Source organism: Thermobia domestica, chromosome 9, assembly GCF_964235325.1.
Source record: "Thermobia domestica chromosome 9, izTheDome1.hap1.1, whole genome shotgun sequence".
Classification (NCBI taxonomy): Eukaryota; Metazoa; Arthropoda; class Insecta; order Zygentoma; family Lepismatidae; genus Thermobia; species Thermobia domestica.
The window spans coordinates 19,452,236-19,471,747 of NC_137462.1; the positions used below are offsets into that span (position 1 = coordinate 19,452,236).

Sequence of the window (19,512 nt, forward strand, 5' to 3'; positions counted from 1 at the left end):
CCGGACCAAATCCAACCACCCGCCAATCCAGCTTTACAGCAACCTGTAACTGTCCATCAGCTTCTCACATTTCTTACCTTCTCGCTACAAAATATCCATCCATTCCTTCGAGATCACATCGCCCAACAAATTCAAATCGCGGCTAAGGCAATTTTCCACGCCAATATCTATCCAACATATTCCGGCAATGTCGTCTATTATCACTCAAATGTACTCGAAACGGAGGTTTAACAGCTATCCTGTCATCATTCTCTGCATTATGGCGCTCTCCTTTTTGTTCTTAAACATCCGTTCTTTACCACAGCATAAGCCGCTCTTCGAAGCACTTTTACTCGAAGAAAAAATCCATGCCTTTATCCTTAATGAGACACATCTCACACCCAGATTGTCATGCCGCATACCTCGCTTCCAACTGTTACGCCAAGATAGCACTTTCCCTGCTAGGCGAGCCAACGGGGGAGTAGCGATTGGGTTTTCACCGTCTATTCCATTTCGTAGTCACTCTCCGACTCTGCCTAATCTTCCTGAATACCTTATCACATCATTATATTATCAGGAATTGTATGTGACTGTAGCAACTATATACATCCGTCCTGGGCATGATATTCCGTTCAGCTTCTTTCAGTATATCTCCAATACCTTCCGTACCTACATCATTATGGCAGATGTGAATTTACATAGCCGGACACATACTCAACGGGATCGTTTCCTCAACTACATCACCAGTCATACTACTGGAGTGACTCTGCCACTTCCAAAACCGACTCGTCCCGCGAGTCAGACTACTCCAGATATAGTTATTGTTTCGAACAACATGTCACATCGTAGCTGTGTTAACGTTCTTGATCTCATTGGTAGCGATCATGCTCCAATCAAGCTAGACATTCAGACTCGTGTAACTACCACTTCTCAGTCTTCTTCTCCCCGTACTGTCTATCGTTACGATAAAGCAAATTGGACAGCTTACAGATCGTATCTTCAGGATCATCTTCATCATTTACAGCCACCAGCTACAGAATCAGAACTTTCTGAAACTTTGGATTCTCTAGTTAATGCTATCCATAACGCCACAGACAAACATATCCCTAAGTCAACAGTTTCGACTTTTCGACCCTCTTTACCTCCTCAATACTTACCATTGATCAAACGGTCCCGACAGTTTTATAGAGATTTTGCTGCCACTGGCAACCTTGACTCTCTTCATCATTACAGGCAGTTGCAACGAACGGTGCACAACTATCTTAAGGCTTACAAATTGCGATGCTGGGTCAAAGCTTGCAACAATCTCGGCTCACTTTCACATCCCACTCAGTATTGGAAAAGATTCCGACAGCTTACAGGTCGAAATACTCGTACAACATATCCTCTTATCGACAATAATACTCCGCTGCACACTGATACAGACAAGGCCAATGCATTTGCAAGATATCTCCAGGACATCTTTACGCCTCTTGCACCTGAAATTCCACATCGTTCTCATCCAGTCGACAAACTCAATCTGGATTCTCCTCATCTACAGCCTAATGTTAATCACACTCTGCCTGAAAACAATCCTCTTACTACACCGATCTCTATATCTGACATCAATTCAGTTGTAGCTCACAGACGTAACACAGCCCCTGGCATGGATTCTATTACATATAGACACATTAAAGAAAGTCCGTACGTAGTATTATATCTGCTTTGTCACATCTTTACTTTTATCCTTCGCACTGGCTTTGTACCTGCTGACTGGAAAACTTCGAAAACTCTTATGTTTCTCAAACCACATAAACCTGTTGCTTCTGTTAGCTCATACCGTCCTATTCAACTAACATCGACCTTCAGTAAAATACTGGAACGCATCATTGTCAAACGTCTTCATTCATACCTGGCACATCACCACGTCATTCCACTCGAGCAAGCTGGTTTCAGACCTTCTTTCAGCATTAATGACCAATTGCTCCGCCTCTCAAATTCCATCTATACTCACTTTAACACAGGCAACCCGTCCTGCTTGGTCCTGTTTGATCTCGAGAAGGCTTTCGACAAGGTCTGGCATCCCGCTCTCATCTATAAACTCAAACAGCTCCGCCTGCCTATTGCTTACCTTAGATTCATCTTTAATTTTCTTAGCTGTCGATTGGCTTATGTCTGTATCAACACTAGTTTTTCATTTCCTATTTTTCTTCATTCTGGAGTTCCCCAAGGATCGGCTTTGTCGCCCTTACTATATATTCTATTCGTTTCCGACTTCCCAGCAGTCCCAGATAATGTTAAGCTCTTTCAGTATGCCGATGACACTGCACTTTTTGCGACGGGCAAAACAATTCATCAGCTTAATCTGGCTCTCCAGGATGCTATCAATGTCTTTGTTGATTGGTGCTCCCACTGGAGACTGCTAATAAACCCAGCAAAAACTCAATGTATTGTATTTCTTGCCCCGAAGCATCGTTCACGTGTACACCGCAACCCAACACTCTTACACCTCTCTGTACAAGATGTACCTTTAAAACCTACTCGCAGTGTCAAATATCTAGGAGTAACCTTCGATCATCAACTAACCTGGACACCACATCTGAAAGATATCTCCAAGAAGGCGTACTCTCGCCTCAATCTTCTGAAAGGTCTTGCTGGAACTACCTGGGGACTCCATACTCATACACTTCTTAACACGTACAAAGTTTTCCTCCGCCCGATTTTGACGTACGGATTTACAGCTTGGATATCTGCTCCGACCTCATACTATGAGAAATTATGCATCTTGGAACGTCATGCCTTGCGAATTGCTTATCGTATCAAATTACCAAGTCCCACTCAAGATCTCTATCATAGACTTACATTTCCGCATATCTTATATCATTTAGAAACATTACGCACTAAATATATTACCCAGCGCCTGCACAACAATCATCCACTTCTTCAGCAAACTTTTGACGATCATGCCCGAAGTACCTCTCCCGTTGCCGCTTTGTTCCCTCCGCTCTCATTACTATTCACTTTGTACCATTACACTCTACCTCCAGACCACCCAGACGCCGTCTACTACGAGCCATACACTACAGCCGCTCATCTACCTCACATATGGCCATCACATGCACAGTGACACCTTGTGTACTAACAGGGCTCCTCTGTCCTCATTGATGCCTAGCGCAGCCCCTAAAGATAACCAGCATTAGTTCAACTAACAAAACCTATGTGTTGTAGTGAGTTTCGCACTTCATTTCATCATTCCACATCATATCACTTACAGTTATGGTTTTCCCTCACTGCAGTTTATGTATTTACCTTTCCTCATGATTATGGTTAAAGGCCATAATGACTGTGAAAGTTTGAATAATAAAGTTTTCTGTACCTACCCATAGCCCAACCATTGCTTTCTGAATAGCAGAATATACTAAACATCTCTTCCCCTACAGAGGGCGTAACCCTCTTCGGGTAGTAGCTAGCGTAGGCTAGCTGGTTAAAAAAAACGCTTGTAAAAAAAATCGCTTGTAAATGTTACTGTAGTATTTTAATAGATAGTTAAATTGCCACACAGATGCCGGAGGAGGGCATCTATTTTCAGAGTTAGTTGCTTGGCTTTTTTTAAAAGTACAAGCTTCTACATTCGAACGTAAAAATGAAGCGTTAAGGTTTTAGTATTTAAGTACTCGCACCCCCAGTTGCATAGCACTGCCCTAAGGAACATTACTGACATGCGTAGTACATACACGGTACGTGATATACACATAATAGGTACATTCCTCGGTATGTGTCATGCACGTACTTTTGGGCGGAAGTAACCTTATTCCTTACATGTGTATTTCACATGATTGCTCTATTCACGTACCTATCATGTACATTCCAATGTACCTCGAGGAACATTCTTTACACATGACCAGTATGTACTTGTGTTGGGTGGGATTAAACATACTATGAAGGGCGCCGATTCTGGGGGGCCGAGGGGGACCGGGCTCCCAAAGCTCATGTGGCCCCTATTTTATTTATGAGTATACAATATTTGGTATAATTTGAGTGCAATTTGTCTTAAAATCTTCATATATATACCTTCTGCATCTGAATGGGCTCCCCAAATGTACAGAGAAATCGGCGCTCTTGCATACTATAGTAATATTTTCTAGTACTGTATATTTTTGATTACTCTATATACATTATTTATAAGTATCTGTCTTGCCACTGCTTATTAAAATTTTACAGTCAAGTAATACTAGAAATCCTATTCTAAAAATACACAAATCACACTTATTTTCTGTAAGTTGGCCACTTTTCGATGGAACCGATGGTGGCCAACATAGACAGGTTTCACTGTAAGTATTTTCTTTCCGCATCTTTCTGTTGATTTTTTGTGGACCAATCCTCTCACTATCTAGAAGTTTGGAGGTTTTACCGCTTCAAACAAACGTACAGGACACAAAAAAGAAAGAACATTTTGTCCGATTTGCCGACGGTAGATTCACAAAATACGAAACATATGAGTAAATACATTGTTCCAAACAGCATGTTGTAAATCATAACCAGTCGGTCTCCAGAGAAAAAGTATATTTTTCCCTCCCAACCGTAAAAGACTCAGGAACACAGATAAAGTATAACCGCTATTTGCAGATGCGGATATAACAGGTTGCCAGATCTACATATTTATTTTTAGATCTAGGGATTTTTCGTCACAATACGGAAAACGAGATTTTTTAAAAGTGTGGTCTGTAGATTTTCTATAGTATAGGAGAATATACTCAAAAATATTGTGTGGCACATAGTTTTTTTTCAGTGAGGTCAATGAACTATACAAGGCCTATATTTTACTCGTTGAAGGTATCTTACTAGGGAGAAAATGCGAGGACTGAAAATTGTCAAAAGAATGTTTCGCTGTCTTCACCTTCCTTTTCCCCCTTCCGTTTTAGATTTCCTCTATCCTACAAGAGGTCTGTCATAAATAAAAAAAATAATGACCATAGAACAAACAAACTCGACCTTTGTTTCACCTTAAGTAGATGTCAACTGTTGAACTTGCCGCTATTCTAATACTATCACATTGCTGCACGAAGCATTGTTGTTAGCAGATGAGTGATAAACAATTAAACCTAAGATATATCGAGTCTCTCCTATAGGTTTCTCTATTATTATTGCATTCACGTAATTTCTTGATGAATGCATTTGCTACCTATGTATGCGTTTGTATCTATTGAGTATTGTATATAGTCTAAAGTGAAAATTAATTGTTACGTTAAGGAAACTTTAACTGGGAACAGTGGTCATTTTTCCTACCTCTTTCCTGTCAAATGGCGAATATGCTTGCCTTCTATGTTTGCGGTCCCGGCTCTATTCTCGACAAGTTTACTTGCTTCGGTTTGAACAGGAGGTAGAAGCAAGTTTATTATTCTTTTCCGGTTGATATTCTGTATGAGCAAAAAGCTCTCAAAGTTAAGGAGACAATTTAGAGTACCAGAGTCATACAGAAATGGAGCGCTAGGGACCCATGGCGCAATGGCGGATCTAGGCGGGGGTCAGGGGCGCCTAGGCCCCCAGTTTTTTGAGTGACAAAAATAATTTAAGCTATTATTTATATAACTTTTAAAGTTTATAATAAACAAGGTATACTCCTCATAATCTTGGTTCCAACTGCGCCCCCCCAGTTTTTACCTCCTAGATCCGCCTCTACCATGGCCTCACCAACTTGAATCAACGAAAACTACTAATCACTGCTTCTATCCATTAATTCTTCAAGATACACTGAGAAAAATCCGTTATCCGGACAGCGGTATATTGTACAAATACACAGAATCCTCTTGCTTACTACAGAAATGAGTATGGAGCATACGTTATCCATATGCTACATACATACTGCCCTTAGATGTTATATCATGCCGTTGCAGGATGTTTGACATTAACTGTTTTTCCGTATATCACATGCATATATTTATGTTACCATATATGTTATATACGTCCATTTGTATGTGAGATCCTGACCGCCTATATTGGTTCATAAGAAAAGTACGTATAGATGGAACACTTATACGGAAAGTATTATAAAACATCCATTTTCAGTTATGTCTGGTGTAAGTTAAGTTCAAAAACTACAGAAATTACGCATGTAACCTACCTTTTTAAGTTCGCTACCTGCATTTTTTTCTTAGTGTAGCTCACAAGAAATTTATCGAGTTGGAAATTTACACCTGATTGTACAAGAATTTAGTTTTGTAATAGTCTTCCTCATATCCGAACCAAGATTTTTTTTAAACTAGGGCCCAGATACAAGATCCATTGATCCAGATATACAGTCACTTCAATAAAACGACAACTGACTTCTAGTGAACAAACAAACTCGATCCATTTGATCATGTTGAATCATCTGTGCCGACTCTAATGGTGTAATTGGTTTAAATGGGTCGGCTCACGACTCGTTCACCACAGAGTCGATCTCAGAAAATACGTTTGCATGTCATGTCTACTGAGCCGATGGCTCACCTCGAGCGAGCCGGCTCGAGCTGATGGCTCATCCCAACCGAGCCGGCTCGAGCCATCGGCTCACTTGAGCCAAGTTGGTGACTCACCTCAACCAAGTCGGCTCGAGCCTTCGCTCAATTGAGTAGAGTCGATGGCTCATCCCAACCAAACTGGCTTAAGCTATCAGTTCAATTGAGCCGTGCCGATCGAGCATCCCAACCGAGCCGGATCGAGCTGTTCTCTCAGTTGAATCGAGCTGAGCCTGTTGACATCAGTGCCTGGGTTGGGCATCTGCTTGGGCTAAAAAATTCGACCATACAAGTCTCAGTCTTGATAATAAGATCTACACAGTATACATACTTTATCGTAAAACACATTTAATTTGTAATTTATAAAAAAAAGCAAAAATAAATAAAAACGAATAAAAAAAATCGGAAAAACTCAACTATTCCAAATTAATTTTCATTACATAAAAACAATTACTTTTCTTACTTCATTAAATCGGCCTTTAACATTAACCAAAAAACAAACATGCAAACAAAGCATAAAATTAAAAAAAATCAACGAAACTGCAAACCTAAAATAAAAATTCATTTAAAAAACCGTTCTCATCGCCAAAAAATCAATTTGCTAAAATATAAACGCTTCATCGCTCAAAAAACACCATACAAAACTACAAATATAACCAACAATTTATAACATAATAACTTCTGCCTCCAAAACTCTATCGCGCAAAATCTCCGTGTGCGAGCTCATCCTATTTTGTTTAACTTAATAATCAAAAAACAAATTTAATATAAAAAAATATCCAATACGTAAAAAACCTATTTTTACAATTCTTTAAATACTTCAGAGTATTTAAAAAATACCTTCAACGTTCTCCCCCCCCAAAAAAAAATTGCCTGCCAACTACAATGCTGGGACCCCGACTCCTTATTGGTCACCGCACAAAATTAAACTTCTAGCAATTTTGATGTCCAATAAATTAAAAAAAACTTACCATTCATCTTTATGAACTAAACAAGTGCTACCAAACAACTTCTACAAACTGTGTAATAGTAAAGTGTTTGTGTGAGTGTTGGTGCCAATTACAACAAACTAAAATAAAAAAACTTTAAGTCCATAAGTAGTAAGCATTCATTAACATAAATCTAAATCTATTGCAGTTTCTTTACAAATACCTATAACTCTGCTCTCCCGTCTAAATGTCTGTTTTAAGGTTAAGTGTTGTTTTCAGCCCAACACTAATCAAATTTTTTCTGGAAACTAAATTCCAAATTAGATTCATTTTTTAAAAACAAAGGTACTCGCATTGAGCCTCACACACTACCTTTGCTATTAAGGAATATTTCCTTTTGCTCACAATTTCCTCCACAAAATTTGTGTACCTTTCATTTACTCTAATAATCTCCCTCATAAAATAAACATAAAAATACGTTCTAAATTTGTAGGTATAAAAACCTCATCTAAAAAAAAAGCGTTTAGTGTAAGCCTCAGTAGCATAGGCACACAACGTTATTGGTGCTCATAACATTTGAGAGTGTCTCGTTATAAAAATCTATTGTCTCGTTATCAAGACGAGACGAGACGCGAACAATGTCCCCTCTCGTGAGCAACATTAAAAGTAATCCACTTTACTACTTATATTTCTCACGGCTTTCGCTTCCCAGTCTAGTCAGGTCACGATTTTAAAACGAGCTAAAACGAGATGAACGAGCGAGCCATGTACCAAACTCGACTCGACTCGAAACTCGACCTCAAAACAGTGACTCGACTGGGAACTCGACTCGAGAAAATTACCTTTGACTCGACTCTAACTCGACTCGAATTCGAGTCGTGTTTCGAGTTGAGTCGAGTTTTAGCGCGACTCATGCCCATCCCTAAAAAACACAAATAAGCCATTAGTAATACACGTATACATTTTCCATAACTCGTAATTTGCCACCTTAAAACAAATCTGAAATCGGGTTTATTTCCTGTTGGCCTCCAGAACTTTTTCGTGGTAAATCATCCGCAGCGCAATGATGTCCACCCTGCAGACAGGAAATAACTAGCTCGTCTACTTTGAACTTGTCTAGCGGTGGGCCATTAACATTGATGAACAACAAGTTAGACAATGTTTGAGCACTTAGTCTATTTCTAATGTTAGTCATCTATAAATTCATAAGGGGAAATTCCCGTTCGCACTCAGTCGTGGAAATTTGTAATACTCAACAATCTGCTTGCTACACTTAAATCTGATAAAGATTTTTCTTGGTCAGTTTTGAAATACTCCGCAAGAAGTATCACCTCTCTATCACCATACAACATCTTTTCCATATCGACCATGTCAGTTGGCAATTTCGACTCATGGAGAACAGAAACTTCATCTACCACATCTTCGATAGGAAATCTTGTGCATAAATTATCAATTAAAACCTGATAAACTGATGTTTTCCTATTTGTTTATAAATTTAGTTTTTGTAATTACACATCAAAGTTTGATGTCATTACCGAGTTCCCTCCCCCCTAGAAGGCAAAAGGAAACGAGGTTTCAGAGAAGTGTTCAGAGGTGTCTGAGAATTTTGCCCCTTCTTCCCCTTCAATTACCACACTGCTGTTTGTTATGAGCCAAATTACGATGAATTCCAATTAAATTATCATAGTATAATTATTTCCTTGTTCAATTATATATACTTTTCAGTGGAAAAAGGGATGAAATTTGAAAGTCCCAAATCAAGGTAAGTAGACACGTAAAGGAAAAAAAGTGTAGAATTTTCCATATAATTATGTATACAATACAAACTAAAATTTCCGTGTACTTAAGCTTACAGTATAAATTTTATGTCTATTTTTCTCACAACTTTATGGATTGATTGCCCTGTGCTGCAAGCGCTCCATATAATAAACATAAGCTTCAGCAATTATTATAGTAGAAAGCAATGGGTATATGAAGCGAAGTACTGTATGTTTTGTTTCTGAATTTTTTTCTTAACTAATATAGATCATTTTTGATTATTTTTACAAACCAAATCACTTCCAATTTTCCAAATATAGAAAGTGCCCCCCACCTCCATAAAGGATAATTAAAAAAAAATGCTAGGACAGATTCTGTTTATTTTTAATAAAGAGTTAATACACTGAACTTTAGCTTCGTAAGTTTAACGCTTGCGAGATACTATTTTTTCCCGCAAAAATTCGGATCCTCACTACCTGTTTGGGATGTGTATTATAATGAAAGCAATATAACATCCCAGTTTGGATTAAGGCCTATAGCACGGCTCTGACGTTTCTTACCACATGCGGTGGGACATTGCAGCCCCTACTTTGATACCAGTGTTAGCAACCACGATCACTCTGTCTTATACCATTAAATTGCCACAACAGTTGCACCGAAAAAAACCTTGACACGCGAGTAGTGGCAATGTCACTGCGAGCTGTCAGAGACGTTCTCTTACTGGACGCACTATAACTATATACCAAAAGTCATTTCATTTGACTTGTAATTTGGCCGTTATGATCAGGCACACATAGTTACATTCATTTTTTTAAATAATAATTTATGCATTACTGTGATTCAAAAATGTATTTTTCCAGTAGTTAGCTTCTCTAAAAACTGACAGGCCTCGAAAGCCAAGTAGTAGTATAAGTCCTATTGCTATTACTACAATTACAAATATCAAATCCAAAAGTGCCTGAAGTTCTTTTTTTTCACTTAGATATAGCATACTCACCTTAGGTAAGTAGACGGAAACAAATGGAAAAGGAAGGGAAATGAAGGTCTTGAAAGTAAAATGAAGACAAATTTACCAGTCTTCAGAAGATACCGTCTACAATGCAGTAAGCAGAGTGAGTCGGTAGGTCACACTGAGTCGGTGGGTCGCAGTGGGTCATGGTGGGTGGTGGATTGCAGTGGGTTACGGTGGGTCGCAGTGGGTCACGGTGGGTGGTGGGTCGCAGTGGGTTACGGTGGGTGGTGGGTCACGGTTATATGCTGTTGACCCACGACCCACTGACCCACCCAGAAAACTTGACCCACTTGACCCACTGACTCACTCCATCTCTGGCACATGCCTAGCAAATCTTGTGCTGTTAGGAGCACTTGCGGGGTGGTTACCGATATAGGTAAAAGTAGTAGAATGAACGATATTAATGTCGAATTCATAGTTTTTGCGGTCGCTGAGATCAATGGTGATACTCCCACAAGCGTTGAGTTCCAAATACAGCCCCCATCGCCTGGGAACCAAGGGGTCTCAGGGGGCGTTTACGGGGACATGTAAAAGTAGTATTGACTGATATTGGTGTCGAATTCAGTTTTCGCGGCTGCTGAGGTTAATGGTGAAACTCGGAGCGCATTAATTTCCAAATTCATCCCATTCAACTTTGGGCCGGGGGTCACCGGGATAATACCAAGAAATGTAAAAATAATCCAAAATGACCGATATTAATGTCAAATTCATAGCTTTGGAGGTCGCTAAAATGAATGGTAATACTCCCACAGGCGTTGACTTTCAAATACAGTCCCCATCGGCTGGGAACCAGGGGTCTCAGGGGGTGTTTACCAGGATATGTAACATTTTTCTTCCGTTGTTCTGTTTGTTTACATAGATATTTTATCTGACCCGTGCAAAGAATGGGTATTTCAGCTAGTGTATATATATAGACTCTAGTGATACTGTACTTCCATAGTACAATTCGTTTTCCAGACACGAGTCGTTGACACATTGACATTTTGATCGGCCATATTCGATTCAATACGTCAACGTCCGCGAAATTTCAAACCAATAGATGTGTAGTGTTCTTACATATATCAATCTGCAAAACATTAGGTCAATCTGCCCATGGGAAGTGGATAAGAAATTGCTTGCAAAAGCCGATTGGCATGACCTTCGGGCGACCATATTGGATTTATCCTTTGCTGTCGGCCCGGCATATTTCACCAGTATTCCTTCACGGCCCTCTATCTAAATATATGCGCAGTTTCCGGATCCCCGATTCTTATGAGAGAACCTTTACTTGTTAAACCTAGTATACACTTTAGATTAAAACCGTGCTTAATTAAAAGTTCTAATTACACCCTAATTACATTTCACTTGTTTTAGTTTGACCATCGACCGCCTCAAACTCGATTCATACCATTTAGCTACACTGAGAAAAGCCAAGCCCAGATATAAGGAGAAAGCGAGGATAAAATGCTTTCTGTTGGGAACACCATGAAAAGAGAGTGGTGTCAATCGTTATACTGGGTGAAACATTCTCATTTCTATGGCGACACAGTCAGTAAGTGAGAGCACCAATTACTCCTGTGGAAACAGTAAGGACCGCTCTCACTTACTGACTATGTCGCCATAGAAATGAGAGTGTTTCACCCAGTATTACGATTGACACCACTGTCTTGTCATGGTGTTCCCAACAGAAAGCATATTATCCTCGTTTTCTTCTGAAATCTGGACTTGGCTTTTTTTTTCAGTGTATATGCAATTATTCAAAGACTTACAGTCAGTAATACTCATTGTGTTGATTTTTGGGTTGGTTTGTTTTTAGTTTAACGTCCCACAGCTATGCTAGGGCGGCTAAAGGAGACGTGGATCTACTGATTATAGTGGAACCACTTCTGTCGTTCAACTGTACTTACACCGGGAATCGAACTTGGGAGCACGCGAATAGTAGTCAAGCATGCTGCTTACGGCTCTGCTGTACTCAAGCGTGCTGTAGTCTGCTTACGTCTCTGCGTGACATCATTGAAATTCTATGGTTAATCAGAGCAAAAATTATATAAAATAAAATAAAAATAAACAAATAATTTTTAAAACTTTTTATACTTCACATAAGCTACTGCGAAGAGTAGTACGAAGAGTAAAACTAGATATTTCCAAAAGCAAACAAATTTATTGTTTTGTCCTACTTAGATGAGTAACAATAACTCTGTGGGCCCCCAAAGCTGATTTCATCGCCACCGAGGGGCGACATTTTTCCTAGCGTACAAAGAGATAGATCTGCAGTATCCATGACAATTTATTTAAATTATAGCACTAAATTCTTCAATTTCTTATCTATTATCCTTTCTTTATTTCTCAGAGTAGAAATTTTGTAAGCCTGACTGGGTTTTTCGACGCCCTTATGGATGAGGACCCCGAGACACTGTCCCAGTTGCTCCTGCCTAGTTACGGCTCTGGATATATGCTTATGTAATGCATTAAGACATTATGAACTTGTATAAGAAACAGAATGTACTTAAATTGAGACGCGAACTATGCGAAATATCGGACTTTGAATCTAACTTGTTTGGTGATCCAACCCAAGACCACACATAGCAAAGGTGAGTGCCTTAGCTCCCACCACAAGGTTCAGGAAGTTCGTGTTCGTGTTATGTAAATTAAACACGGAGACGTGAAACGCTAATAAAGCATTTGATCAATTAGAAACAAAATATATTGTAGTAATAATTTACCCTAATTGTTAACATCATGAATGTTAGACCTATATTCTGTTTTTAAAATGACAGTCAAAGCAGAATGTATTGGATAATAAACGAGATATTGTAAAATTTCAATTTCGGTCCGATTTAATACTTTCGTGCTACTGTGTTGCGTTATCCGTTAGGAGGTATTAATCAATTCTGATTCAAAGGAAGGAAATAAACTACTGTATAGTACTGGAGCTAATTTAATCGAGTTTAATTGTATAGGCAGAACTGAGGCTATATGAGACAAAGTCTATTGCTAAAAAGTGAAATATGGGTTACTATTAAGGTTTTATCCCAAGTATGATATACCCACTGATGATTGAACCTGGAATATACGCATGGAAAGCATTAGCGCTAGCAAATTAGCTATGAAGAGGTTCAGCGTACCATAATTATCAAGAATGAAGGCAAAAAATAAGAAGCGGAAACGAAAGACTACAATAATAATACTTTCACAATTTTAATTTCACACTATTTACTTCGAGACTTTCGAGACGAGACCGAGATTTGGTCCTCGAGACCGAGACCGAGATCGAGACAAGCATCTGTTGACCGAGACGAGACCGAGACCGAGACGGCGTTTTTGACTCGAGACGAGACCGAGACAGCTATTTATCAACCGAGACGAGACGAGATTGTACAAAGTCTCGTCTCGTCTCGATACCACCCCTAATTCCAAACAGCACCTGGCGCATTCACGACACCTGTGACTACTGCTTCCGGCAGAGAACAAAAACGAAGAATCAGCATAATTGACCAATAAACTACAGCAATAGTTCTTACAAACCTGATTATAAGTCTTTTTCTGCCCGACAACAATTACCATCGCTAGGCTTACATTTACGGAAAGAATGCCGTTGCATGTACTGTCTGCGAATATCTTGTTGTTTAGGATTTTAATTCAACTCGCAGAAACGTTATGCTAAGATTTATAAATAAGTAAACAAAAATTGCTTTCCCCCACCTATTGTTGAAAAGGACGCATAGGTACAATAATTTTACCATTCTCCCTGAAACCATTAAAATAACACCGACTATTTAATTCACACCAGCCCCATAAGGGAATTTCTGTTCCCATTTTGTTGACAAGTTTTGAAATTATTAAATTTATTATAAATGAAAGCGAAATTGTTGATTTTAGTCTACTATTTAGTGAAATGAAGTTAGATAATTGATATGTGAAACCATACAGTAAAGAGAAGGCAAACAATCCTTGTGAAAACTTCCTAAAAATTGCTTCAAACCTTACCATTGTTATCCTCTTGCATGGACTAAAATACATTGTCAACTTTCAGTCTACTGGGAAAAATGTATTAAACGGAAGCGTAGAACCTCTTAGCTCGCTCTTGCTCCCTCGCAACACAGAATTTTTTTTCCTAATAGGCGCTCTGGAGTAGTGTAAAGTGGACGCTCGTGCAGCTCGCAAGTTTTCGCCAAAGAATTTCTGCACCGAAATATGAAACCTTAAAATGTATTGTTCGACGTTACACACTGTTATTGCAAGTAAAACAGCAGTAAGTAGCTATAGCAATATTACCTTTACTTCAGAAGTGAGGCTGAGAGCCTCTTACGTATGTTTTTAAGATAGCAAAATTGCTGTAAGGAATTAGCAGGTAAATAAATATGCAACAAATACTGGAAATCATTGATATCATTACATCAAAATTGTTTCAAGCGACTCACAACCAACTTCAATTTGTCGCTTTCTACACTTTTGCCATGAAATATTGTAATAATCATGTTCATATCACATTTATTTGGTCCAAGCACTAAAATAATTTGGTGTTTGAAACAATCTAGACTGCAAGTCAGACTCTCCGTTTCATCTAGGAAACATTTATACAGTAAATACAAACGACTTAGTGTTACATACGACATTTTTGCCTCCAGTAAGTCTAATTACCCCCAGCGCCACAAGTTGACATCACTGATTTATAACTGAAGGGTAAGGGGAAAAAACAAGGAATGCCCATGTGCGTGGTTTGTCCTGTTCGTTTATCTTGATACTATTTGACTGTATATGCCATACATCCGTAGATGTAGAAATGTCCATATGTAAAAAGGAACAAAAGATTTCATAGCCCTATACTTTGTGCGCCATTTTCTCGAAAATACAGTTTTGTGACATTCCCTATATCCTTTAACTCAGCGTTTCCCAACCGGTGTGCCGCGAATGGGCCGCTAGTGTGCCGCGAGGAAATCGAAACAAAATTATTAATTCTATAGCAATCAAATTGCAAGACAGGGAAAAATGTATATTTGTATTTAACATTAACATTTACTATGAATCTACAATTTCGAGTTTCACACTGTTACATTTTTAATGTTGAAAATAGTATTTGTTATCATTGTTATGACCATTATTGCTTCTTTATTGTTGCAGACTATTTCGTAACTTGAAATTTTAAAATACATCCAGTTCTATCGACAAAGCAAACATGCATACAAATTACCTACATTTGTGTTTTAAAAGTAAAAGAGATTTGTTTGTCCATTCGTTATTTAGTGATCTTCCTTCTTAGTGAAAGGTTGGATACAGTTTTCAAGAAAAAGTATATTTTTAAAAGCGTTGGTCCCATATCTCATTGCAGTGGTTTTTTATTTTTAAATTAGAATGAAAAAATAAGCATAATGACTTACCACGGGAGGAAATCAGTGATCGAGCTTTCTTCTCTGTGAGAAGATGATCAGTAATCAAAGGAAAAAAATACCACTATATTTTATATTTACAAATAATAATCATAATAATAATAATAATATCTACTGTATATGGGTGTGCTGCGAGAATTCAAGTTACATATGTAGTGTGCCGCAAGTTGAAAAAGGTTGGGATACGCTACTTTAACTATTCTGCTAAACCACTTTTAACCTTAAAGTACTTGAAGCAAGGGTATAAGTCACCCATATTTGCTTCTCAAAAGATTTAACGGAAAAATAATCCTTGCGAACTATGCAATAATCACAGTAATTTTTTTTTGCCTGCTAGCAATTGCTAGCAACTACCCGAAGAGGGTTACGCCCTCTGTAGGGGAAGAGAGGTAGATGTACTATTGCAATATATTGGAAAACAATAGATAGGCTATGGGTAGTTAAAGAAGCATTTTTATTATTAACCAGCAATTCACAGTAAAATGTTTTTTTTTTAGGTTAACCCGATCAAAGGGTTACGCCCTTTCTTCGGTAGGAGGAAAAACTAGGTATAGGGTTTTACTTTTATTGATAGTTGGGCATTGAGAGTTTGAGGAGCATTTATTTATTTTATTCTTTTTCTGGTCATCTTTTTTTTCGTCTTCTTTCTTCAAAATGGCTTTGGAGGCATCAATTTCCATAGGGAAGGCATCAGTATACGTAGGGTTATTTATTATTCACTATTGCATTTAGTAGGCCGGGCTATGGTTGTGAAATGAGAGATGAGGTGAAGTGCTGATAGACGCCACAACAAAACACAGGGATATGGTTAGTGTAGACAAATGAATGGTTATCTTCTGCCCTGGGGCGTCACAGGGCTGATGATGACAGATGAAGCCCGCTGCTAACAACATTGATGAAAACACTAGTGCAGAGATGGATAAATGCATGGACTAAGGTGAGGTGGACGGTATATAGCAAAATCGGCCTTGTGGGGGTCATTATCGTCTAAAGTCGTATGGTAAAGAGTAAGAAGATGTTGAAGAGGTGTGGCTTGATGTTGAGGAGGGGTATCATGAATGATGTCCTGGTGAAAGGTGTCGAGGAAGAGCGGATTACCTTCGGCAATGACTTTTGTTATGTATTTTGTGCGGAGTGTTTCTAAGTGTTGTAAGATGGTAGGAAAGTTGATACGGCGATAGAGATCGGCAGTTGGTGCTGGTAGTCTTATGCGATAAGCAAGGCGGAGAGCATGACGTTCGGATATTGCAAGTCTAGTATATAGTGTGTCAGGGGCAGAGATCCAGCATATATGGCCATGTGTGAGAGCAGGTCGAAGGAAAACCTTATAAGTCTTAATAACAGTGTCAGTATGTAAGCCCCAAGTGGTGCCCACTAGCCGCCGGAGAAGGTTTAATCGATTTGTAGCCTGTGATCGGATTTTCTGTAAGTGAGGTTTCCAGCTGAGTTTGGAGTCAAAGATGATTCCGAGGTATGTTACTGTTGATGATGGGCGTATGAAAGTGCCATTGACGTGAATATGAAGAAGAGCAGGATTGCGATAAATTCGTGATCGACAGCGAGGTGGAAGAAAAATGATAGCCTGCGTTTTGAGGGGATTTATGGTTAGGCGCCACTTGTCACACCAGGAAGTGAAGGCATCAATTGCTTGTTGGAGTGTTCGATTTATCTGTTGAACAGTGTTGGCTGTGGCGAAAAAAGCGGTATCGTCGGCATATTGATATAATGAGACATTTTGGGGTAGAGGGGGCATGTCTGCTACGTATAATACATAAAGAAGGGGTGAAAGAACAGAGCCTTGAGGAACACCACAGTGAAGAAAGATCGGATGTGAAAGTGATTGGTTGATGGTAATGTAAGTCATACGATTTGAAAGGAAACAATGGATACATCTGATGTAGGAGAAAGGAAGATGAAAAGAGAGAAGTTTAGCGATGAGGCCGGCATGCCAAACTTTGTCAAAAGCCTTTTCAAGATCGAACAATAACAGGCAGGAAGGTTTGGAGGTATTGTAATGATTAGTTATGGCAGTCGTGAGGCGTAAGAGTTGATCGGAAATACTGATGTTTGGGCGAAAACCAGCTTGATGAAGAGGAATGAGGTTTCGCTCAGAAAGATGGGTATGAAGGCGATTGACAAGAATGCGTTCAAAGATTTTGCTGAGTACTGATGTCAGTTGTATAGGACGGTATGATGAGAGTTCTGTAGGAGATTTATTGGGTTTGGTGAAAAGCAGAGTTTTTGAGATTTTCCATTGTGGAGGATAAAAGCCGGTGCGGAGAATGAAGTTGTATATGGCTGCAAGAAGTGTATATAAGACGGGAGGAGAGGCTTTTATGAGTTTATAAGTTATATGGTCAAAGCCAGGCGCCGTGGTACGTTTCGATTTGATGGAGGCTGAGATATCTGCAGGAGTAATGGGATCATTAAGAGGTGAATCGGTGAGTTGATGGTGAATGTTGGGTTGTAGGAGGGGGGAGTGCGGATTTGCAAGGCGTTCGACACGTCGGGTGATAGTTGGATGTGGTAGTTGTACGGTAGGGGTAAATATTTCTTGGAAGAAGGAGGCAAAAGCATTTGCTTTATCAGTATCGGTTTGGAGAGGATGATGATGTGAAATGATAGGGTATGATGTATGTCGAGTTTGACCAGTTAACTGATGGAATTTTTGCCAGAATTTCGTAGGATGTGATGTAGTCGAGAGGGAGTTGCAGGTGGAGATCCAACGTTTTCTTTTATAGGCAGTAAGGTAATTATGAAGCATGCGAGTCCAACGACGATGCTGTGCTAAGGATATAGGATTATGAGTACGTTGAAAGTCACGGAAAGAACGGCGAGAAGCAGCAAGGATGGAATGATATTGTGGAGGGATCGGAGGTTTGTGTGGATGACGTATACGTAGGGGTATGTTATTGTGGGTGGCTGTGTCAAGAGATGATGTGAGTTGGTCAACAAGGTCATAGAGGTTGTGCTCTGATGTAGGCTCTTGAAGATGTTGTATCGAATTTGTAAGATCCGCTTGGAAATTAGCCCAATTTGCATGATTATAATCAAAGTAGTGAATGGGCGGTGGTTGTGTTTGAGCTGAGTGGGTGAGAATAATATCGAGTAGTATCGGAGCATGATCGCTGCCGAAAGGTGGGAGAACCCTAAGATTTTGAATATTCAGAGACGCAGAGCTGATAACTATGTCTGGGGAGGTGTTGCTGATGGGGCGAGATGGCGATGGGAGATGATGAAAATCGGCGGCAATGATATTAGAGATGTAGTTGTGAAACTGTTGTTTCTCAGCCTGCGGGCGGCAATGAATATTTATGTCTGCCATGATGATGTAATGCCTAAAAGTATTGTCAATGTATTGAAAAAATTCATATGGTATGGGGTGGCCTGGTCGAATGTAGATAGTGCATAGAGTGATGATTTTGGTGCGAAAATATAGTGTGACTATGGAATACTCGGGAAGGTTATGTGGCTTTGGAAAATAGTGAGTGCGTACCGGGATATTGTGATATGTTCCAATTGCAGTGCCTCCATTTGCTCTTTGGTATGGTCTAGAGCAATCATGACGGTGTAGTTGAAACTGTGGAAAACGGACATGATGTGTAGGTTTCAGATAGGTTTCGTTCAACGCAAAAGCCTGTATTTGTTTCTCCCTTAGGAGTTGTTCAAAAACTGCTTTATGAGTGAGAAGAGATCGGATATTAATGAAGAGGAAAGTGACTGCCATGAAGATTGAAACTGTTTTAGAAGTTGCTGGGCGATGGTTGTAAATTATAGAGATGGCCATTCTGGATCTGTTTTAGTAGATGTGATGGAAAAGTGGGCATGTGGACCGGTGTAAGTAGCAGAAAGTTGTAGGCCAAATAATTGTTGGGCTATGTGATCGACCTGCATAAGAATGTGTGGGCGTAAGAAGGGGTGGATATTTTGAAGAACAAGAGTGGTGAAACGGAGCAAGTCTTCAGTTGTGATGGGTTCTCGTAAGGAGTTAGCAG

The 19,512-nt window shown here is 39.4% G+C and overlaps 1 protein-coding gene across 1 annotated transcript; it reads left to right on the forward strand.

The window, feature by feature from the left end:
* The first annotated feature begins 259 nt into the window (after positions 1 to 259).
* Positions 260 to 19,253, forward strand: LOC145660761 (uncharacterized). Its single transcript, XM_081726168.1, has 2 exons — positions 260 to 1,669; positions 19,176 to 19,253. Exons 1-2 carry the CDS (start codon positions 260 to 262, stop codon positions 19,251 to 19,253), a joined length of 1,488 nt encoding a protein of 495 aa, XP_081582294.1.
* The last annotated feature ends 259 nt before the right edge of the window (positions 19,254 to 19,512 follow it).

What these genes read in the sequence shown, in the direction of transcription:
- LOC145660761 (XM_081726168.1), top strand. Translation starts at nt 260, where the DNA reads ATGGCGCTCTCCTTTTTGTTCTTAAACATCCGTTCTTTACCACAGCAT. An exon ending in TTAAAGAAAGTCCGTACGTA is followed by an intron (nt 1,670 to 19,175) that starts GTATTATATCTG and finishes TTTCTCCCTTAG; the next exon opens with GAGTTGTTCAAAAACTGCTT.